General features: G+C 33.7%; 1 protein-coding gene across 1 annotated transcript in view; it reads right to left on the reverse strand.

The window, feature by feature from the left end:
• The window catches only part of CCSER1 (coiled-coil serine rich protein 1), a gene marked incomplete at both ends in the record, with an annotated part of 1,182,092 nt that overhangs the window by 433,510 nt on the left and 723,260 nt on the right, over positions 1-25,322 (reverse strand). Inside the window, one exon of the mRNA XM_080697948.1 lies at positions 1,853-1,897. Coding sequence (XP_080554074.1) covers positions 1,853-1,897 — 45 coding nt within the window. The remainder of the gene's footprint in view (positions 1-1,852; positions 1,898-25,322) is intronic.

Here is a 25,322-nt window from a genome sequence, read left to right on the forward strand (position 1 = left end):
GGAGTGGAACCCAGGGGCTTTCTACCTCGGTGCTATATTCCCAGATCTATTTTAAATTTTATTTTGAAACAGGGTCTCAGTAAGTTGCTGAGAGCCTTACTAAGTAGCTGAGGTTGGCTTCAAACCTGCACAATCCTCCTGTCTCGGCTTCCCAAGCGCGGGGATTACAAGTGTGCACCACCACAACTGGCTGAGAATAATATTTTAAAATTTAAAACATACAATTGAAAAGTTTCATACCCATCAGCATATTTATCATAAAAATAAAATAAGTAGAAATGAGAAAATAAGTAGTAATAAGTAGTAAAATTTAACAGGTATGATTTTCAATAAAAATCAACCATTAGGCTTTCTAAATTAAAATAAAAAAATAAAAATACTAACAAAATGAATGCAGAATTTTACCCTGGCTTAGCAATGAATGCCCTCACATTCAAAGATGGATTTAAGTTTTCCTTATTTTGACTCAACATTGCTTTTAGACTAGGAATCATCAATGAGAATCTGAGTAACTCTACTCTGGATCACTCAGGCATTATTAAGTCAGCACAGGTAAGTTGTGGCTGTACTGCTTGTTATGACCTGAAGTTAGTAAGGGATGCCCTTAGTACTTTAACTAGATCCATGTTGGTCCTATCTGAGGAGAAGCAGTTACTTCTCAGAACTAGAAGCCTCTGGGGACTTTCTGAAGGAGTGCTTATTTCTTTCAGTCATACTGAAGACCATGTCCTTACTGACTATAACATGTCCTATAACATGAACAACACCTAAAAAATCATTAAGATTTATCTCTATTTTTCTTCTCAAGTTCTTCTGCTCATGTGAGCCAACAAGTATGTATCCTGCAAAAGAAATAGATTCTTCCAAATAGAAAACACCAGAAAAAGAGAAAGAGACTGTAAATGCTAACCTCACTAGGAACTAAAATGTCAAATCTAAAAACACACGTGTGGAAATTAAAACAACAAGGAACAGGGCAACCACCACTCAGCTAATGAGAAGATGTCTGCTTGTACAGAAACAGAAGCCACAAATGGTGGTGGTGGGGGGGTAAGGTTTATTTTCTCATTTTGTAAGAAAAAATATTTTCCTTTGGCCTCCAAATCATTATGTAAATAACACCAAAAGAATAAAGTTATTTTCATGTAAGAGCAAATATTGACTTACTGAATTATATAGCCAGCCGATCCACACCTCACAGCAATTTGTATTACCAAGTAAAGTACAACATTTGTGTTATTAATATGAATAATTTTAATTGATGTTGTCCTTCCTCTGTTAGAATCCAAAAATAATAATGTGCATACTATTATATGTGATACTACTAAGAACTTCCTTTCTTTAAAAACCAACTGAGATAATCAACAGTAAATAAGTTTTTAAATCTCTAACATTACCAAAGCAACTTCTGACTGTCTCACAATGTACCTCAGACAGGTACCATATTTCCGTGTCCTTCAATAGGACAGTGAAGAATCCCAGATGTCATAGAATACTTACATTGTTAGAATTTTGCTCATTTCTCAGAAAACCATTTTAAATATCACATTGTACAGTTGGCTAAAAAAGGCTTTCTGCAGCCTCTAGAGGGTCACGCTGCTGCAAAAAATTCATTCTAACATAAACAATGTCTCCTTAAACAGAGACACAGAAATTTCTTCAGTTTTAGAGGAAAAGCACAAAAAATGCATTAGGATGAACATGTTCAAACTGTGCTTTTGCTAGAATGAACGGACTTATGTTCACAAAATTCACCCAACAAATGTCCCATCACCATCATCAGCATCACCAATTATCATCCATCCTGCACCACATTCTCCTCTCCCCTCCCTTTACCCTTCAACGTTCTCACCTCTCTTCCTCCTTGTGCTGCCTCCAGTCTTTTCAGGTTTAAACCCTAAATGAAAAAATACATATATTATTGTTGACAAAGAAGAAGTAGAAGTATCTAAAAACTAGCACTAATGCAAAAATAACAATGACATGTAGGAAATAATTCATTTAACAGAGAACATCTAGATAAAAGTGAATATCTCACACATAGGCCCACCTGTGTGTATCTGTGTGTATGTGTGGGGTGCCCATATAAAGAAAGTCTTCAAAGATGGCCCTAATGCATATTTTGCTAAACCCTAATATCATATGTAAAACTAAAACTCAATGCATGCATTCAAAGCAATGATTCCCTGCCCTGTGATGAGAACATGGCCAAGAAGGTGCTGTATTAACTTGAAGTAATGCTTGCATGTGTGCTATGGTGTTTAGCTGCTACTTGCCCTCACCCTACCTGGCATATTAAATGAGGCTGATAAAAAAAGGAACAATGATTTTTACGGTAGTAGTGATTATCTAGAAAATATTTAGCCGGGCGTGATTGCACATTCCTTTAATCTAAGTACTTGGGAGGCTGATACAGAAGAATCACAGATTTGAGGCCAGCCTCAGCTATATAGTGAGGGCTCCTGCACCTTAGTGAGACCCTGTTTTAAAATAAAAATAATAAAAAAGAGCTAGGGGTTTAGCTCAAAGGTAGAATGCCCTAGGTTTTATCCCTGATACTACAAAAAAAAAATTCAGAATTTTATTTTTTTGCATCAAATATTTTTAAAATATTCAGATGGTTTTAGATAATCCTCTGGATTTCCATGCTGTGGATAGTAATATTTCCCTTTTAATCTCTTATTTTAGTAATTTGGATGGATTCTCTCTTTCTTTTGGTTAGGTTGACTAGTAGTTTATCTTTCTTGATTTTTCTTTGTTTGAGAAACAAGCGTTTGGTTTTGATTTTCCATGTTTTTTATTCTCTTGCTGTATTATTCCTTTTACCAGTAAAAAAAAAAAATGACCTATTTTGTCTCTTCTGATAAGCTTAGGCTTGAAGTCTAATTTGTCTGGTATTATAGTTGCTACTGTGCTTGTCTTTGAGTTCCATTGACATGGAAGAATACCTTTTCAGTATAGTATCTGAGACTCTAGCCAAAGCAATAATGCAAGAGAAAAAAAGGAGTTCAAGACAAGAAGATAAGAATTAAAACTATCCCTATTTGCAGATTACATGATGTAGTATTTTCTTAAATATCAAAATATAAAGCCAAATAAATAATATTTAAGCCTAGCATATCTTCATTACACATCTATACTTTCTTTTTAACATATGTGTGGGTGAGAATATATATCAATACTTATATACTATTCAGATTTTCATCATAAATACTTTGACTTGAATAATATTTATAAAAATGTTAAATTTATATTTGCCAAAAATCTGCTATATTATTTAGAGGCATAGAAAATAAATGTGTATATATTAAGCCGAGAGTGGTGATGCACACTTTTAATCCTTGTGAGGCTGACACAGAAATATTCCAGGTTCAGGGTCAGCCTCAAGAGTCAACAATCTAGTGAGACTCTGTTTCAAAAGAAAAAATAAAAAAAGGACTAAAGTGCAGCTCAGAGCTGAAATTTCCATATATTCACTCCCTAGTATCCCCCCACAATTATATATATGTGTGTGTGTGTATATATATATATATATATATATATATATATATATATATATATATATATATATATGTCAGGAGGATCGCGCTGGTTCACAGCCAGCCTCACTGGCTTAAGAGACCCTGTTTCCAAATAAAAAAATTGTAAAATAGGTCTGGGAGTATACCCTGGAGGTAGAAGGGATTCCATGAACCCCAGTACCACAAAAAAAAAAGCAATACAATATGGAATATGTACACAATAGAATTTTACTCAGCCATAAAGAATAATAAAATTACATCATTTACAGGGAAATGTATGGAACTGGAGAATATTGTGCAAAGTGAGATTAGTCAGTCACAAAAATAAGAAATTGGATGCTCTTCCTAATGTGTGGAAGCTAAGGAGATAAAGGATATTTCTCATAGCAAATGGTCATGCATAGTTATGACAAAAGGGTAATTATATGAACTTTTCTTCTCTCCTTTTTCATCCTCCTATCCTAGTTTAATTTTAATAAAAACTCACATGTTTAGCCATTTTTGAATAATACAAATTATGTAGGAAGTATTTATAAATAATAGAAAATGAGAATATTCATACTAAATAGACAAATTTTGCAATAGTTCTTAAATATTCTCCTTTGATACTTTTGTAACAATCTTTTTAGGTTCCTTTTACTTTCATAGTATTTCTGGGGGAAATTTTCCATTGTTTCTTCAGCCTTTCTGTTCCTCAGTTTTTTTGCCATTTATTTTCTAGAATTTAAATTAAATGTAAAATTCCTGGTTGTCCCATGTATCAATAAAACTGTTTACTTTGCAAAGATTTTTTCTCAGTGCCTCATTTGGCATAATTTTCATAGTTACATCTTCAAGTTTCTTGATCTTTTTTTCCACACAGAGTATAATATGTTAATTCATTCAGTGAGTTTTTCATTTCATATTTGGATAAAGCTATAGTTTGTATTTTCTCATTATTTTGTTATATTTCCTTACATTTTCAACATATTTGTATTTATAGTTTTTTAAATGTCTTATCTGTTTACAACCTATCATTTCCAGTTCCATTTCTACGAAATGAATTTTATCCTGATTCTAAATCTAATATTTCTTTTTCTTCTCTTGAGTAATATTTTATTGGTTATAACTATTGTGAATTTTATTGTTTTGCATGAGATTTTGTTGTACTCCCATAGAAAGACTTAGATTGGTTTTGAATAAGGGTTAAATGACTTATGAGCCAGACTCCTTACATTGAGCCTTTTTTAAGATCCTACAAAATGGGGAAAAGATATTTTCTAACCATTCTTCTGATAGAATATACAAATTACTTGACAGGCACAGTGGCGCATGCTTGTAATCCCAGCATTTGGGAAGCTGAGACCAGAAGATCACGGTTCACGGACAGCCTCAGCTACTTAGTGAGGGCCTATGCAACTCAGTGAGACCCTGTTTCAACATCAAGAATAAAAGATAGGACTGGAGGTGTAGCTCAGAGGTCAAATGCCTCTGGGTTCCATCGCCAGACCTGCAAAAAAAAAAAAATACATATATATATATATATATATATATATATATATATACACAAATTACTTAAAAGTTTTAACACTAAAATATTATAAGCCAGTCAAGAAACATAGAATTTAACTAAATAGATACTTCCAAAAAAGAAGAAATACAAATGGCCAATAGATAATAAAAAAAATTCTCAACACCATTAGCTATTAGGGAGATGCAAATTAAAAGTACTCGAGATTCCATTTAACCCCAATCAAAATGGCAATTTCAAGAAGTCAAATGACAGTAAATGATGGTAGGATGTGGTGAAAAGGGAACTCTTCTACATTGTTGGTGGGGTTGCAAATTAATACAGTTGCTGTGGAGATCAATGTGGAGATTACTCAGAAAAATTGGAATGAGTCTACCCTATGATCCAGCTTTATTACTACTGAGTATCATTCCAAGGGACTGAATTATAATATTATAGTCATATATGTATATCTTTGTTTATAGCAGCACAATTCATAATAGCCAAATTATGGAACCAACATAGGTATCCATCAATAGATGAATGGATCACAAAATTATGGGAAATACAACAGAATGGAATTCTACTCAGCAATCAAGAAGAACAAACTTACATAATTTGCATGAAAATGGATAGACCTGGAGAACATGTTAAGCAATATTAACCAGTGACAGAAAGTGAAGGGTCATGTGTTTTCTCTTATATGCAAAAGCTAGGGAGTAATTGGGACATTAAAGGAACTTTATAGAATGGAAGAGAAACTCCAGTGGAGCCAGAGGGATGGTTTTGGGGAGGGGAGAGGGAGAGAAAGAATAAATAAAGGAAACATTTTCAGTGACATTTTGTATATATCTGAGAATATTAATGTCAATTTCAATATCTTGTATGAGGAAGAGGGGTTAGGGAGAACGATGGGGAAGCTCACAAGTGCTGTGTGCATGCATGTCACTATCACTGAGCTACGTCATGATGTGAGACTATAACACACCAATAAAATATTTAATTTTTTAAATAAAATGTTTGGAGGTGGCTGGGTGTGGTGGTTCAAGCCTTTAATCCCAGTGCTTGGGCGCGTGAGTCAGGAAGATCATAGACTTGAGATCAAAATCAGCAACTTAGCAAAACTTTTAATAGCCTAGTGGGAAGACCATGCTTCAAAACAAAAATAAAAATGATGAAGGTATAGCTCATAGACAGAATACACCTAGGTTCAATCTCCATTATCACACACACACACACACACACACACACACACACACACACACACACAGTGGTGAATATTGGCCATGTAGAAGTTCACACTACAGATGCATATTCAAACAAAGACTCTGTGTCTAAAAACAGACAAATTCAGAAAATCCTCTATCAGATTTTTAGAGTTTTTTTCCCATGTAATTTTCTCTTATCTCTTACAAAATTTTGAGCTAACTTGCTGTCTCAAAAATGAGACCGCTTTCTTGGCAACGATGAAATTTAAAGACCATAAACTTCTGTTTGAGGTTTCTCTCCATGAACCATGTTCCAAAAATTGCCTCCAGGCAGAAATCCAGGTGTGGTAACTTTCTCTTTATTTGTTTCCCTTCTTGCAAAGAGTACAATGCAGGCCATACCTGTTTTTCAAAGTCGGAAAATTGTTTCACATATTCAGTTCAGTTTCCTAACCATTACAGCTGGAGGGCAAACCTTATAGACATTATTCCTTTGTGAATAAGAACAGAAGTCAGAGGAAGAATTATTTTAAGCTTATTTTTCAAAAGAAGAAATTGAAGCTTACAAAATTTAAATTGTGCTACCTAAGTGCTAAATGTAGTAATTACAAAAGTAAATTTAAACCAATATTTTTAGAGCTTTATATCACAAGTTCACCCTTTCTTCTTAGTTGCATTCCTTAAAAAGCTCATACCAGTCCAAATGTTTAAAGTGTTTTAGACTTATGGGTACAAATTTATTGTAACATGAAATGCATGCATGAGTCATTATGATTTCTTAAGGCAACAGAGTGACTTGTAAGCCCTGGTTATCTAAAGTTAATAAAGAAAAAAAAATCTGGGCTTTATAAAAGCCCATTCTCATAGCTTCAATATGGGTTGGCAAGGTATAAACGACATTGTATATATACCATGCAAAAAGCTTGGCCATAATTTTAGCTACTACGTTATTTATTTTAATTATTTTCTAGAACTAGAGATGAAAACCAGGGGCATTCTACCTTTGAGCTACACTATTCCCTTTTTATTTTTTACTTTGAAACAAAGTCTCACTAGGTTGATTACGGGTTCAATAAGTTGCTGAGGCTGGTCTTGAACCTGTAATCTTCCTGTACCAGCCTCCAAAGTACTGGAATTATAGGCATGCACTCTCAAATCCAGTTTAGCAGCTACTTTATGGAAAGAACAGATTTCAGGTTGAAAAGCTAAAATGACAAGAATTTGGGAGTCACATGGACAGAAAAAAAGATGGATGAAGATTCTCCATATTATAACATAACCCGGGACAAGATTGTTTTTCACTGAAGAAGTCAAATGATGTAGGGTATAGTGAGATTCAACAGGAATTCTTTTTTTACTTTCTTTCTTTTTTTTTTTTTTTTCAGGTCTGGGGATGGAACGCAGGGACATTCGACCTCTGGACTACACCCCTGCCCTATTTTTTATTCTTTATTTTGAAACTGGGTCTCACGGAGTTGCAGAGGGCCTCACTAAGTAGCTGAGGCTGTCCGCAAACCGTGATCCTCTGGTCTCAGCCTCCAGAATGTTGGGATTACAAGCATGCGCCACCAAGCCCAGCGGCAGGAATTCTTGAGAAAGTGTTTGAGAGCTGTTAATCTCAAAGGATGGCAGGAATTAGTCTGATAATTTATAGAAAAACTGAGTCTCTGATTTGGAAGGTCAGATGGCTCAAATATATCATTGTGATATAATAACAAAAGTATCAACTGAGACTTGCAACCTCTGCAAGGAAAATTGTAGCACTCTTGATTTTTGCTGACTCTTGCTCTAGTGAATTGGTAAATTTGCTTTGCAAGATAAGAGCATAATATCAGTCACATTAACTGAGTAAAAATATGAGACAGCAGGGCGTGGTGGCGCTCACTTGTAATTCTCCCACTTGGGAGGCAGAGACAGGAGGATCACACAGGTTCTAAGCCAGCCTCGCTGGTTTAAGAGACCCTGTTTCCAAATAAAATATAAAATAGGAATGGGAGTGTAGCCTGGAGGTAGAAGGGTTCCATCTCCAGTACCACCAAAATAAATAAATAAATAAATAAATAAATAAATAAATAAATAAATAAAATATAAGACAAAGGATAACGTCAAGAGAAATATTAATATCTCAAAGAACCCAAACCTCTTTTCTGTGCAGTTACATACCACACAATAAGAAATATTTTACATTATATCTTTTGTATAATTTTTACTAAAACAAATATTGAAATAATTCAGAAAGAAATAAATGTTTTAATTGCATTCACAGAGACAATTTGGCTTTTAGAAGGACTTAAAATATAAAGTCAAATTATTGATGAATATATATTATATATATATATATATAGACTGAAATAACTAATATGTTTTACAAAATTTTAATTAATTAAAAACACTTCATTATTCTTCAACAGTGTAGATATAATATTTATCTTACATATCTATAGTAAATCATATTTTTAAATACTCTGGGAATATAATTAGAAAAATATATTTTCATATATATATATCCATATATATACATATATTTTTTCACTAGAGGATATATACTTCTTGCATTGATAAAAATTAATCATCTGAGACCAAACCAAAATGTTATAAATTATAGGTAGAGAAAAAATTACCCTGAAGCAAATGTTCTGCAGTATGCTAAATTAAGATGGGTTAGAAAGGCATTAAGAAGGAAAAGCTATTAACTGAAAAAATAGAATTTGCTACCAAATTTTTCCTGCATTCATACATCTGTGTGAGTACCTATGATCACTGTGTTGGGTAAGAGATCATCTCTGTCTAAAGTGTGCTTATGGGGAGAGATCTTCCTCTTCATTATGATCACAAACCATTTTGAAATTGTTATCATGTCCTTAGGATTACCCCCCGTTTTCTACAAACAAACAAGCAAACAAACAATCATCAGAAATATACGACCCAGTATCTTCAGAATTGGTTAGTTTATTTTTCTGATATGGCAAAAACTATAAAATGGACAGATAAAAGTTATGTTTTATTTCTAGCAAAACAGATATATCATTGTGATATATTTTCTTAAATATAGAAACTATGGCTTAAGTGTATAAAATCGAAGTTAATTATTAAAAAGCTTCAAATAACTCTATGACATCTTAACATTTTAGCCTCAGCTAAGGGAGCGCAGGAATGAGCTAGAAGTTACTTTAAATAACTTGTAGTTCAACCGCTGCATCTGACAGAAAAGGACACTTGCAGAAAGGAACATGATTTATATTAAGTGGCATGTTTAGCATACAAATTCTTGTCATTTGGGTCCCAAATCCAGAACTATCTTGCTTAACTAAATTCTTTTAGTAGTTCTATCATAAATTATTGTCTTAAAAGCTGTGTAACTTTTGAAGCATTCCTTAACCATTTCATGTACCAGATTCTACTGTTTAAAACTAATATATATATTTGAATAAATATTAAACATTATATATATATATATATATATATATATATATATATATATATATAAATGAGAGGGTCCATTTTAAAGTATAATACAATGTCTAGTCCAAAGTTAACTGTGGTACTTACTGAGTTTCATTATTAAAGATGTTGTCATTTTTTGGCATTATACAAATGAAAAACTCTCCTACAGTTTTTAAAATATTAGTTTTGAGTGTTCTTTGTGGGCTGAGCATTGTTCCAAATGTTTTACCTGGAATAATTATATTTTTACAATAACCTCATTACATTTTACATAGTTATTTACACCGTGTGCTAAAAGGAAAATGACTTAACAGTTGCTCTGCTCTGATTTTTTTTTTTTGCCTTTTTTTTTTTTTTGGTGGTACTGGGGTTCCTGGAAGCCCTGCTACTTCTGGGCTACACTCCCAGACCTATTTTTACATTTTTATTTGGAAACAGGGTCTCTTAAGCCAGTGCGCACAGCTGGCTTCGAACCTGCGTGATCCTCCTGTCTCTGCCTCCCAAGCGCGGGGATTACAAACGTGTGCCACCACGCCCCGCTTTTTTTGTCTTTTTGAACTGGGGATTGAACAAAGGTTGCTGCACTTGCAAGGCAAACACTTTGTCACTAAGCTATATCCCAGTCCCTCTTTTCTGCTTTTGAACTGATTTCTTTAGACAATATCCCAGTCCCTCTTTTCTGCTTTTGAACTGATTTCTTTAGACAAAATAAGACACACGACATCAATCATTAAAAGCACAAAAAACAACAAATGCTGAGGAGGATGAAGAGAAGTGGAAATACATTGTTGGTGAAATTGCAAATTAGTGCAACCACTTTGGAAAACAGTACCGAAGATCTTCAGACAAATGGAAATGAACTTACCATATGATCCAGCAATACCACTTCTGGGTATCTACCTAAATGAATAGAAACCAAACTACCAAACTAATTAATGTGTAACTCTTTTCATAGCCACAAAATTCACAATTGCCAATCTATGGAACCAGCCAAGATGTCCATCAACAGATAAACTATTTACAAAACTATGGGATATGTACACAATGGAATTTTACTTAGCTGTAAATAAGAACAAAATTACATCATTTGCAGGAAAATAGATGAAACTGGAGAAATTATGCTAAGTGAGATTAGTCAGTCACAAAAAGAAATCAGAAGCTAGGGAGAAAAAGGGTCCTAGGAGGAACTCTAGACAAAGAAGGAAAAACCATAGATAAGCAAATACGGTGATGTAACTAAGGGAAATGGGAAGGGAAAAGAGGGAAGTTCCATAATGTGCATGATGTACATTCACAAAAATATAAAGTCAATCAGTAAGCCAAACATGAGAAGAAGGGAGGGGATGGAGGAAAAGGTTGGGAATTGGGGAAGGGCTAAATGGTTGATGTGTACATGTATGCCTCTACCATCTTGTACCTCATTAAGATGTATGACTACCAAGCACCAATAAAAACAAAATGAGCATAGCACATCACTAGTACCCTCTATCATTAATTTTACTCTTTAACTATGGCACATGGTTCCAAAGAATGTCTGGGTATAACTATCACTCTGTCCTCTCTACTTCTTCATCCACATTTCTTCCTAAATCATTTTGAGGAGAAAAGTACAGTGTCAAAGGGTGAAGATGGGGTTTGGCTAACTGGGTCTTGGTTTAGCTATCATGATAACAATAGTGGGGTGGAGGGAAAGCTGAGTGTTGCAATAGATGATCTCAAGCCAGGCGTGGTGGCGCACACTTGTAATCCCAGCATTTGGGAGCCCGAGACAGGAGAATCCAGGTTCACAGCCAGCCTCAGCTACTTAGTGAGGCCCTTTACAACTCAGAGACACCCTGTTTAAAAATAAAGAATAGGAAAAGTAAGTCTGGGAGTGTAACTTTCAATACCTTTGGGTTCTAGCCCTAGTATTGGGAAAAATAGACAATCTGCATAAAGCTTTAAAGTACACACTTGTCCTATGTTCTCATTTTAAAATAGGTAGGTTGATTCTTTTATAGATTCTTTCTATTACTTTCTATCAATTATGACTTCTCAGTGAAACTGATGAAACTACTCAGGAAGCTATGAAATTCTAACAAGTTTGAGGATAGCTTAATACACATTCTGTCAATCTTATTTAATCTCTAAATTCAAGGTGTTTTGTTTTGTCTGTGGGCTTATACTTTTTTCTCTATCAGTTTCTGTATAGACTATATATTTAGTAAAATTTTTCAATTACTTTTGATAATAAAAACTATACTTATATATAGATATGTATGCATCTATAGATAGATAGATAGATTTCTTACCTTAGCCTTACTTAAGATTCATTTTGTAAGTGGTCATATTGAGGTGTTTGACTAGTCATTAGTTTACTGAATTGACTAACAAATTTAGAGCATTTTCCAGGACTTCTTAACCTACTTAAAGACTACAGTAATTCACTCTTTTATATAATTTCTAATCTTTCTTTGTAGTTAATGAACATAGTTTAAATGTCTTTGTGATGCCCTTTTCTCTCTTATATATTATGTTAGTTTTTTCTTATATAGTGCTAAATTTATAAGTCAGAGAAAGATTTTAAAAGAAAATGTTTAAAAACTATATGGCATTCACCAGAACTTAGATTTAAAGATGTCAAAATCTAGCAAACTTTATTTTTTTTCTAAATTAGTTATTCTATTCATCTTTTAATGTCTATGCCATAATATCTATAATCCAGTCACTGGAAGATATAAGTTGCTTTTCATCTTCCTTTTGAAAAATAAAGATATATTATTATTGTTGGACACTACCATTCCTCATTGCTAAAGTTCTATTTTTTTTTTTTCCGGTACTGGGGATTGAGCCCAGGGGCATTCTACCTCCAGGTTAGGCCTCTAGTCCTATTTTTATTCTTTATTTTGAAACAAGGTCTGACTAGGTTACAGACGGCCTCACTAAGTAGCTGAGGCTGGCTACGAGCCTACAATTTTCATGTCTCATCCTCCTGTATGCTGGGATTACAAATGTGTGCCACCACATATGGCTAGGTTCTATCTTTTTTTAAAAGAAAACTCCACACATTCAACACTCCAAAATATAGGCACAGGTAGTAACTTCCTGAACAAGACCCCCAAAGCACAGAAAATTAAAGCAAGAATTACCAAATGGGATTCAATCAAACTAAAATGTTTCTGCTCATCAAAGGAAATCATCAAGAATCTAAAGAGAAAGCCTATAAAATGGGAGATCTTTTTACCAGCTATCCCTCTGCTAGAGGGCTAATTTACAGAATATACAAAGAGCTTAAAAGACTTACACTAGCTAAACAAATAATCTAATCATGAAACGGACAACTGAATTGAATAGACACTTCAAAAAAAAGAGATACAAATAGCCAATAGACACATGAAAAAATGTTCAACATCATTAGCAATTAGAGAGATGCAAATCAAAACTACACTGAGATTCAATCTAACTCCAATCAGAGTGGCAAGCATAAGGAAGCAAAATAACAACAAATGTCGGTGAGTATGTGGGAAAATATGAATTCTTCTACACCACTGGTGAGACTGCGATCTAGTTCAGCTGCTATGGAGATCAGTGTGGAAATTTCTTAGAAAACTGGGAATAGGTCCACCATATGATCCAGCTATACCACTACTGGGTATCTTTCCAAAGAGTTTGAAATCAGAAAACTATAGTAACGTGCATACCCATGTTCATAGCAGCACAATTTACAATAGCCAAATTATGGTACTAACCTAGGTGTTCATCAACAGATGAATGGATTACACAATTATGGGAAATGCATACAATAGAATTCTACTCAGCAATAAAGAAGAATAAAGTGATGTCATCTGTAAGAAGAAGGAAAGACCTAGAGAACATTAGGTTAAGTGAGATTAGCCAAGCACAGAAAGAGAAGGGACATTTGTTTTCTCTAATATGCTAGAGCTAGGGAGTGTTTGGGATACCACAAGGACTCTATATAATGGAGAAGATCCTCAGTGAAGCCAGGGAAGAAGAGTAGGGGAGGAAGAAGGCTGAGGTTCATTAGTGGAAAAGCTACCTGCAACTATGTGTATACATGTGAATATAACATTGTTAACCTGGACACTCCTTATCTGGAAAGAGAGAAATAGGGAAATGGAAGGGGGAGACCCACCAAGTACTGTGTGAATATATGCCATTGTCAACATGATCTACATTATGATGTGAGACTATAAGGTATCAATTGTATATATGCATATATATATATGTATGTATATAATATATATAAAGGAAAAATCCCAACTTATTTTCTTAAGTAATACTATATCCAGGTCAAAACATAATTCTAATGGCACACATATGCATATAACAAAAGTATTCACATTTACTAAATTCTAAATAGATTATAGGCAATAGGCAAAGTTCTTTATAAGAGTAATTTTATTTTTTACAATTTTACTACTTTGCAGATGCTGCTGCTAATTGAAACTTTTATAGTAAGGAAATTGAGGCAAAAAGAGTCTAATTAACTTCCTAGGGAAGCACAAGTATAAGGATATATATTTACATATTATACTTAGAGCATCTAATTACATAACTTCTTCTTCAACCACTACATTTACTTCTTCCAAAAGTAACCAACTATTTCCTTTTTTGTGTATGTTGAGATGAACACCTAATTTGAATTAGATAGACTTGTGTTTAATAAGTGAATTGTTGCATAATTCACTAAATAAAAACACCTGATTTCAGAATTATGCTAAGGTTCAAAGAATCAATCTAATCTATGTCATTTTTGCATATTGAAGAAGTAAATGCAAGAGAATCAAACAGTGGTTTTAAATTCATTTAGTGTTTGGAAATAACTGTGAAAAAATTAAGGTAAATGACATTGGGTTCTAGAGTCTCTGATTCCTTGGAAAGAAATGTGAAATTCAATTGAAATATTTCCTGGGGCAGACCAAGATTAAAAGAAAATTAATGTTACTATATGGGCACAAATAACATTTCATAGAGTTTGTGATTACCCTTGCTCTAGGCTAACTAAAATATTAAAGTAGTATAGTACTTTCATGCCCCAAGTTTTCTAGCAGTTTTCATCTTGGTATACTGCATAAGTTAAATTTCTTCTGCTTCAGGGACTTGGGTCCTCATATATTATGAGGTTTAATACAGGAAAGTTTGTCTTGAAACTGGATTATTTCTAGTACTTCTGATGTTCCAGTTGGGTAGTCATTTCTGTTGAAAGTTTTTTCCATTCTAAATATGAAACTAATTAACAACAGTTTCAACTGACATCTTAGGTAATTGAATTTCTAAAAAATTCTGATAATCTAGTTCTTAAGTAGGAAATTAATGAAAGTTTCAGAAAGTGAGTAATCATGTATACGTATATATATATATATATGTATGTGTATACACACACACACACACACACACACACACACACACACACACACATATATATATATATATATATATATATATATATATATATATATATATTTGTTATGATGGGTAAAATGTCTAACATACAAAGACAGGATTAACACCCGCAGTGTGGCATGCAATATCATAAGAGGCAATTATTTTACTATTTGCAAACTAGTGCAAATTAGCTAGTGAATTAGCTTATGTGGTAAGCTCTCTTTATATTCTTACCCTGAAACATAAAAAGAGAGGTTGTAAAACTATTGTTCTAAAGTGATGATTAATACTTAGACAATTGTCATTTACGCTTCACTCCATTACCTCTTATACCATTTATTTCTATGCCCCTCCCTCAACCTTCTGTTACAGAATTGTAGATATTTTGATAGTACTTAGCATACCAGGCATTTACAGAGCTTTGGTCTAGATGTTTATCCAAGACAGAACTCTATTCACTTAAATATCTTTATGACCAACTCCTACAATTTCTCAAATCTTTTCTTATATCTTACCTTCTCAGTGAAGCCTACTTTGATCACCCTGCTTAAATTATAGTGTATCACCTACTTTACCTCTAGGAAGATGTAAAATTTTTTAGCATGCTGTAAACATTTATTATCCATTCATAAGTTCCACAAATACAGAAATTTTTGTTTCTGTGATTTTAAACGTATCCTAATTGCTCAAAGTATGCTTGGTATACAGTAACTGCTAAATGTATAGTTCAATATTTGTTGGATGCGTAGAATACATACTTTTAAATCATCTGCATAGTTAAAGAGTAATATAAAATTTGCACTATATTAATTTTATCTACAAGTAATATTACTTGTGTTGACTTTAGAGATCTACCAGATAAAGTATGCTTATGTGTTCCTAGTAATGTTGCATCAACTATAATAAAAGTCACGTATAATATTAAGAGATTGAGCAACTTCTTATCACATTGTGACACCAAAGAATGTGTACCATTATGTTTTTCTGCTATATGCCTAAATTAAACTAAATTTAGTAATACATACTGAAAATTCACCCAAATTAAAGAACATAGATTACAGGAATATATTACAATAGTTCAAGCACTTATTTAATATTAGACATGAATTTTAAAAATCAAACTGATTTCATTCAGAAAAATAAGACTGAGTCTACATTATAAATTGAGGACAATAGTTGATAAAATCACACAATTATGTATGATTCTATATGATAAAGTCTAAATGAGTTTATTAGGTTTAATACTAACACCAACAGTGTTAATTCCTTCTTGCTAAATAAAATCTCTTGATGAAAAACCAAGAAAGCGTAGAAATGCTTCTATTTAACTTTTCTTTCTTCTGCCTAACTGGTCTGGTCCCGGTCTCTGTCTACATTTTGTCCTATGCTCCAACCACTTCTTTCATGGTAGTCTGCATTATGATTTATTTTCTAAATCAGGGTTGCTATTATTGCAGTCTCAACATCTGCTGCTCCTTAGCACTCCCTCCCTGTATGTAATGAGTCCATATGAATTGTATTGTTAGAAGGGCTCTGAAACATGCTTGCTGATACTGCTTTATTGCCTGGAATGGGTGTCTCTTATGACCTGCTAAGTGCACCTCTCGGTATTTCTCTGTTTCTGCTGTGTCTGCAGGTTCTGTGGGTAGTTTCTAATTAGCACCTCTATATTCCCTTTATTGAAGCAATGAGAGGAATTTACGTAGTTCTGGGGGGAAAACATACTTTGGAAATAAGTTAAAAAAGATATTGTACAAAAATACGGATTCTATGATATTCAATGTTGACAGCTATTAAACATCACTGAAGTTTGCTGCAGCTTAAGGGTGTTATTTCTTTATATAGTTCACAACAACAACTGGGTTGCATTGCAACCCAATGCAATTACATCACCTATTTGCAAGACTGTCTTCTAGACTTTGGAATTTAGCCATGAATAAAACAGACAGAAATTCTTCTCTTCATAAAGCTTAAAATCAATGTTTATATTAGTTTTTGTTTCTATATTTATAAATTATGTGCGCATACACATAATTGATTTTATATTATTTTACTGGAAATGGTGCATTAAACTTCTGCTTCTATGTATATGGCAAGATAATATGTTTAAAGATATTTTTTTTCTTCAGCGTCAGGTTTGAGAGCAGACAGCAGATAAGCCTTAGCTGACTTATACCAAATTTATGAATGGCTAAATATATGTGGGCACACTTTTAGCTCCTTTGATTTTACTGTTACCAAAATTTCTACATGGGTACACTGTAAGAAACTTGAAGTATAAGTCAAATAATCATCTATGAATTAACTAGTAATGATTATATATATATATATATATATATATATGCATTTTCGTCTGACATTACAAAATAATAACATGTAATGTTTTTCTTGGTTACTTGTCTTTCAGATCTTTATAATGATTTTTATATGTTTTACATGAAATAAGTTGTGTCTTTTCTTACTTAATAGAAATAAATAAGCACCTAGAAAGCACCCAAGACTACAAATTCATGAATATCATGAGTACATGAGCATTTGCTCACGTTTTCTACTATCAAGAAAAATGATTCTTTAGTCCTTCGGGTAACTTCAACTCCCCCCCAAAACATATCATCTTTTATTCTTCAGTAGTCAAAGAAAAATTATTTCTTCATACTTGATATAAGTAATACAAAGCAGCTTCTTCTCGTATATTTATTTTGGGAGAGGTTAAAAATTCAAGTTCAGTGATGTCTACATAATGTATTCTGAAGGTGCCATCCTTCTGATGGATGGTGCTATGGTTTGGGTATGGTTTAAGTGTGTCCCCCAAGAGTTCTTAGGATGGAGGCTTTGTCCTCAGTGTGTCAGTGTGAGAGAAAGTGGAATCTGTAAGTGGTAGAGACTGATGGGATGTAATTAAGTCAGTGGTAGAAATACCCTTAGAAGAGAATAATGTTGGAAATGTCAAGGAGTGAATTAGATCTTATAAAAACCAAATGGTTAGAGTAGAGTGAGCTTGGCCTATGAATTTTAATGGCTTTCTATTTCACACTGTGATCACTTTCACAGGTGATCCCTTCATTGTAATGCCATTCACCATGGTGCCTTCATACAGGGCAAATTAACTGATGGGGGTGTGCAATCTTAGACTTTTTTTTAAAGGTTTTATTGGTGCATCGTTGTCATACATCTTAATGGAGTACAAGATGGTGGAGACATACATGCACACATCACCCAATTAGCCCTCACTCAACACCTGCCCTATTCTTTCCCCCTCTCTCCTCATATTTGTCTTAGTGATTGACTTTGATATGTTTGTCAATATATATCATGAACATTGAGAATTTCCCTCTTTGCCACTCCCATCCCCTCAGCTAGGTCACCTTCTTCACCTAAAATTCCTCCTGTGACCCAGGTTTCACATATTCCTAGCTTTCACATATTAGGGGGAACTTAGACTTTCAACATGTAAAATGTGACCTAAATAAACCTGGTTCATGTCTGTCTGTCTGTCTGTCTGTCTGTCTGTCTGTCTCTTTCTCTCTCTATTCTCTTCTCTTTCCTCCTCTTCCCCTCCTCCTCCTCCTCCTCCTCTTCCTCCTCCTCCTTCTCCTTCTTTGACAGAGATTGAACCTTGAGCAATCTACCTCCAGCCTAATTTTATGTTTTAACTTGATACAAGATATTGGAGAATAAGGTGCTGAAGGTCTTGCAGAGATTAGTCTCAAGCCTGTGATACTTTTGTCCTAGCCCCCCAAGTATCATGATTATTATAGGCATGTGTCATCATACCCAGCCCCTTTTGTTTTAAACCACCCAACTTCAAGTAGTTTGTGTTTGCAACAGAAAACATATACTAAAATGATTTTTTCCATTCTTCTCTGACTTTCATATTTTTTTATTATGTCATTTCTGTAAGGGGTAATATCTGGGACAAATTAGTAATCTGCCCACCAATTCCCATAAGTGCCAATATGGTGGCTCACCCATGCTTGTGTATGCAAAGATTAGGGTAACTAAGAATTAAGCTAGTTAAGTTTAAAAAACTCTTGAATATATTAAATTTGAGAATTGAAGTAATCATTATTCTTGAGAGGAGAAACATTGCTCCATATGTGTAAAGGAATTTATCTGAAGATACATAATTTAGTACTGTAATGATAGATTTTCTTCTTCAAATGCCACCTTTCCAAAATACATGCTTTAGGATATACAACTGACACATTTTCAATGATAGATCATCATCCTCAAGTTTTCTTTGAATCTTTAAAGTTAATGATGACTTGCATATAATGCATAGAGCTGTATGTGACAACTAATGAATGCTCAGATGTCTCTGGGAGTTAGTTTCTCACCATTAATCTGCTATGTCTCTGCCTAAATTCTCAAATTAATGGAAGCCTCCAATTCTTTGAGGCTTGTGCTTCTCAACTAATTTACCTCTCATTTCTTTTACATTCACCTTAGAATCCAAGGCTATGATCATCATCAGGCTGATGCAAAGAACTTTCAACTCTTCTGACCTCTTTCTAACATTTTTATACTTCCCTATCAAAGCCTGAACTCTGCATATCATCTATAAAATCCATAACTGCTCAACCTAAGCATTTGCTTCTGGAGAAAGTATTTATGGCCACAGATTTCAAGTTTTCTTTCTATTTTAGAAATTTTATACCAGTTGTTCTCTTCTTGTAATGTTCTCTCTGAACAATGTTCATAAGGTTTTAAGGTTATCACCTTGTCATTCAAACCTCAGTATAAATTTTCTATGTCAGAGGACTTCTGTGAACATGGAATCTAAAAAAGACATCAAATTGCTTACTGGCACATCAACCAATTTTAATTTTCTACTTGAAATTTTGCAATAAAGTACTTTTCTTAATTATTCACTTATTATATTGTATACTGATAACTTTTCCCATCAGAATGTAAAGTCTATATTAGTAAAAGCTTTGCTTGTTTTATAAAACTCTACTTCACTATTGGGAATAGAGTCTGGTACTTAGTAGGTGCTAAACAAGTATTCATTAAATAAATTAAGTGAATAAACTTTTATAATCTTATAAAATGGATGTTGACTTACCTTTTTAAATAAGCATAGTATTTATATATAATATTCATAGTAAAAATCATTAAGAAGAAAATGAATGCATTGGTTCCTTTTTTTCTCACTAATCTTTGGCAAATCGCTCAAGTCTCTGATACTGTATTCATTTTTCAGGAAAGCTAGCAAACTGAACAAGGTTATCTTAAATGTCTTTTCTTAGCTCTGACATTCTGGGATTTTTGTATTTGTTTAAATATTAAAATTGAAGTGCAAGGCGTGGTGGCGCATGCTTGTAATCCCCGTGCTTGGGAGGCGGAGACAGAAGGATTGCGCAGGTTTGAAGCCAGCCATGCTGGCTTGAGAGATCCTGTTTCCAAAAATAAAATAGGTCTGGGCGTGTAGCGCGGAGGTAGAAGGGCTCCCAGGAACCCCAATACCACCAAAAAAAATTTAAAATTGTGAAACCTTTCAATTTTTATATTTAAATTATGCTATCTAGTCACTTTCTTTTTTATACATTTATTGGTGCATTATAGTCTCACATCGTAATGCAATGAATAGTGATAGTGACATACTTGCACACAGCACTTGGCAGGCTTTCCCCCAGCTCCCTCATTTTCAGTGCAAGAATCATACTAATAATGGTGGCTTTGCCAGCATCTAATCAATAACTTAATGCTTTTCTTTTAAAATTTCCCCAGTTCTCCTAAGAGTTCTACAAAATATTAAAGTTACCAATGTCAGAATAAGAGAATATCATTTAGCCTTTGCTTTTGATGCTTTGTATTTTTAATAATTATTACATTGTACAGTGGCAGAGCTCTCAGGTTATCTACTTGAAACTCCCATTTTTAGATATAGCATTGATAATGCTCAACTCTATGTTGTTTAAGCAACTCTATTGAAGATAAATTCTAAACAAATAAATCAGATTAGGTCAACACTCACAGCAAGTGATCTTACTCTATTATAGTGTTTGTTTCTGTCTATTTTAACTTCCAGGAAGAGAAAAACAGAAGAGAAAAGGAAATGTGTAGTATTAGAGTGTAAGTCAGAAAAAGCACAAAGGCTTAAATTTTCATCTGACAGATCGATGTTTTATAATTTTGACAGATCAATGTCCCAGAATATAATTTAATGTCTTCTCAAACCCAAAGACCTGTGTGAAAATAAAATGACCATTTTCATTTCCCTAAAGTGTCGACTCCAATTTCACTGCACTTGCATCATGAATTTCTGAAAATTAGATCCCTTTATGAAATCCAGGAACATTAAGGAGAAGGTGTTAAAACTAATTGAGTATATTTTAATTCTTCCAACCTGATAGCAAAATATCTTTAAAAGTTAGGTTATGCTTTAAATACATAATTTTTTATCATTAGATTTTTATTCAGACTAATATTTCTTTTTGATATAGTAAGAAGGAGCTAATTAAATTCTATGGCTACATTTAGCCAGAGTTTGCCAATGAGGTACCAGTTTAAAAGGTATATTTTTTAGAGATGCATTATAATTATACTTAATAGTGATATTCATGGTGATATAGTTATATATGCACATAATAAGTTGATATCATGCCCACCTACCTCTTCTTTCTCTCCCCTCCTAACTCCCCCTGACCTCCTTCTGCTGGTCTTTATTTTCATGAGCTTTATTGTTTTTATTCTCTTTTTCTCCTTATCTGCATTATCCAGTTCCATCCATTTCCCTAAAAATGACATGGTTCTTTTCTGAATTTAGTTTTATTATGGAATGTTTCAAGTAAGAACAACTTGAGGAACTATATAATCAAATAAACTTTAGAATTTTGTATTAAATTCATCTTTTTCCTTGGTGGCCTTTGGACTATTTTTCTGTGTTTGCAAAAAGTATAATAATTTAGCTACTGAACTGTTCACATTAATTTTTCATAGTAATATTTTCTGATATTTCCTCTCCTTGAACATGTTTCATTTTTTATATTTTTGGTTTGTTTTATAATTTTCTCTTACAAATAATCAATAAATATATTAAAATATCCAATTTATTAACAGAGAGATGCAAATCCAAACTACTCCAAGATTTTACCTAACCACAATCAGAATGGTAATCACTAAAATCACAAAAAACCAATGCTAGCAAGGGTGTGGAGAACTAGAAACACTAATATATTGTTGGTGGGATTGCAAATCAGTGCAACCACTCTGGAAAACAGTATGAAAGATCCTCAGAAGAATGGAAATAAATCTACCACATGATCCAGCAGTACCACTTCTGGGTATTTACTCAAAAGAATAGAAACCAAACTACCAGACTAATGCATGTGTATCTATGTTTATAGACATACAATTAATAATTGCCAAACTATGGAACCAGCCAAGCTGTCCAGCAACAGATGAATGGATTACAAAACTAAGAGATATGTACAAAATGGAGTTTTACTCAGCCATAAAGAAGAACAAAATCATGTCATTTTCAGGGAAATGAATGGAACTGAAAAACATTATGCTAGGTAAGATTAACCAGCCAGAAAATGTGAAAAGTTATATGTTCTCCCTAATATGCAGAAGATAGGAGAAAATGGGTCATAGAAACACCTCTAGATAAAGAAGGAGAAATCTTAAATGAGTGAAGAAGGAGACCTAATGAGGGAGATGGAAGTGGGGGAAGAGGGATGTGTCCTAATTTGCATGATGTACATTCACAAACATATCAAAGTCAGTCACTAAGCTGAACAGAAGAAGATGAAGGGCAGGGAATGAGTGGGAGTTGGGGAAGGGCTAAATGAATGATGTGTGTATTTATGCCTTTACCATCCTGTACATCATAATGATGTATGCTTAAAATGCACCAATAAGAAACAGCGTGGTGGTGCAGGCTTGCAATCCCAGCATTCGGGAGGCTGAGACCCGGAGGACCGCAATTCGCAGACAGCCTCAGCTACTTAGTGAGGCCCTCCGCAACTTAGTGAGACCCAGTTTCAAAATTAAAGAATAAGAAAAAATAGGGCAGGGGGTATAGCTCAGAGGTCGAATGCCCCTGGGTTTCATCCTCAGACTCACAAAAAAATGTGCCAGTAAATTAAAAATAAATAAATGAGATAAAAAAATTAAAAATAATTTTGTTCCTCTTCATGGCTGAGTAATTCTCCATTGTGTATATATAGAGACACATGTTTTATCCATTATTCTATTGAGAAACACCTAAGCTAGTTCCATAACTTGACAATTGTGAACTGTGCTATTATAAATATTGATTTATGTATACCAATTTATTTTTCAGAATAAATACTTTATGACTTGGCTATAACACTCCTTTCAAATATAGATTTTGAAATTAATTACTGATATTAACTCTAGTGTTTAGTGTTGCTCAGATTTATACAACTCAAATGTATACCCATGGTAAATATAGGTACTATTCCTTATGAAATAGCAACCAGACTAAAACTTGAATGCCTAGAACTGCCTTCTATGTCAGAGAACTGGTCTGAAAGGTATTCTTTAAAAACTTATAATCACTTCACAGCTTTTTAAAATAAAAGTACATAAACCTGAAATTTTGGAGACCAGTAGATGATGGGGATTGGGGATCTGAGATGGGGAATAAAAAAAAGGAAGACTGAAGAGGGAAAGACTTCAAAATAATAATATGTTGTCCATATATGAAAATCCCATTAATAATCTCATTAACATGATTAGGGGGTTGTGTAAGATGTGGAAGGAAATATACAAAGTGTTGTATGCATATTTGTCTCTATCACTTTGAACCTCACTATAATGTATAATTACAATGTATTCATAATTTTTTTGTGGTAATGGGGGTTGAACCCAGAGGCTTTCTACCTCCGGTCTATACTCCCAGACCTATTTTCTATGTTATTTGGAAACAGGGTCTCACTAAGTCGCTGAGAGCCTCACTACGTAGCTGAGGCTGGCTTCGAACCTGTGCGATCCTCCTGTCTCAGCTTCCCAAGGGCAGGGATTACAAGCGTGTGCCACCACGCCTGGCTTCATAAAAATTTAAATAAATAAATCTCCCTAAGGAATCTCATATTACCCCCCTCCTTGCTCCACCATTAGCATGGTACAGTTCACATTAAAGAAAAGAATAAGACAATTGCCATAATGCAGTAATGTTTGTGTCAGTCTACGTGATTTTTCTTTTGATAGATTTTTATCCAAGCCATTAACCCCTCACCTTTATTTCCTGGCTTATTCTTCGATAAAGACTGCGTTGTGTGCCTACTGTGGGATAGTACATCTATTCTATGTGCTGAGTCAAGTCATAAAATGTAGTTGTCAAGCTGGTGACATTCAACTATTTTATAAATAAACCTTTTTACATAAAGACTTATAGAAGATGAGTGTCAAAATGGCTTCAGAAATCATCTACCCATGATGTGTATTTCATTTGTAAGAAATCTGAGGCTTAGGAATAGGGACTCTAACTTGCGAAGGTTGCATAGCTGGTTAGGGATGGTTCTTGTGCGTATGATGCCAGTATCTGTCAACTTTCCCAGGTCTGTGGATGACTGCATGTTCATAGTGTTTTGTAAAAAGTTCCTTCCTTCTTATTTCTTATGACACTGTGGTTATGCTATCACTGTGATGTGGATGACCTGCTTGAGAGAGAGTTGCATTTTTAATTTTGCCCTTTTCTGAGTCACCTTCAGTTCCAGGTTTTATAATTGTTGTCTGACACCATAGGAACAATCTTGGCTGCCAAAGAGGCCAGGTGAATCCCCAAGGTTTACTGCTTCTGTGCTTCATTTCTCTTCTGTTGCTAACTGTGAGACCATTTGGCAACACTTGACTCAGAGCCGGAAGATAATTAGCTTTTCCTCAGAATGGCATGGATTTTAAGGAAGAAAGTGTGCATCATTTGTTTCAAAACCCAAATCTATCAATTGAAGTAGGAGACCCATTTTGAGAACTCTCTGGTATTGTTGAAAATAGTTTACATATATAATGCCCTCAATAAAGTGATCTCCTTATATCTTACTTCTAGAATAATTTCTAGCACCATCGCAAGCATATTTATTTCCAGTTCAAGAGAAACAGAAAGATAATTGATTTAAAAACAAAATACTACAAATTGGAAATAAAATGTAAAGAGAATTTTAATGAAACTGTATGAATAATGTTTAATAGAATAATTGCACACTTTATGTAATTCTACTTTTGTAGATATAAGTACACTTAGCATTTGGAATTTGGAATAAATCGCTACATAATGAATATATCATGTCATCAAACATTTTAATT

The sequence above is a fragment of the Muscardinus avellanarius genome, assembly GCF_963383645.1.
Source record: "Muscardinus avellanarius genome assembly, chromosome: 6".
NCBI classification, from domain to species: domain Eukaryota; kingdom Metazoa; phylum Chordata; class Mammalia; order Rodentia; family Gliridae; genus Muscardinus; species Muscardinus avellanarius.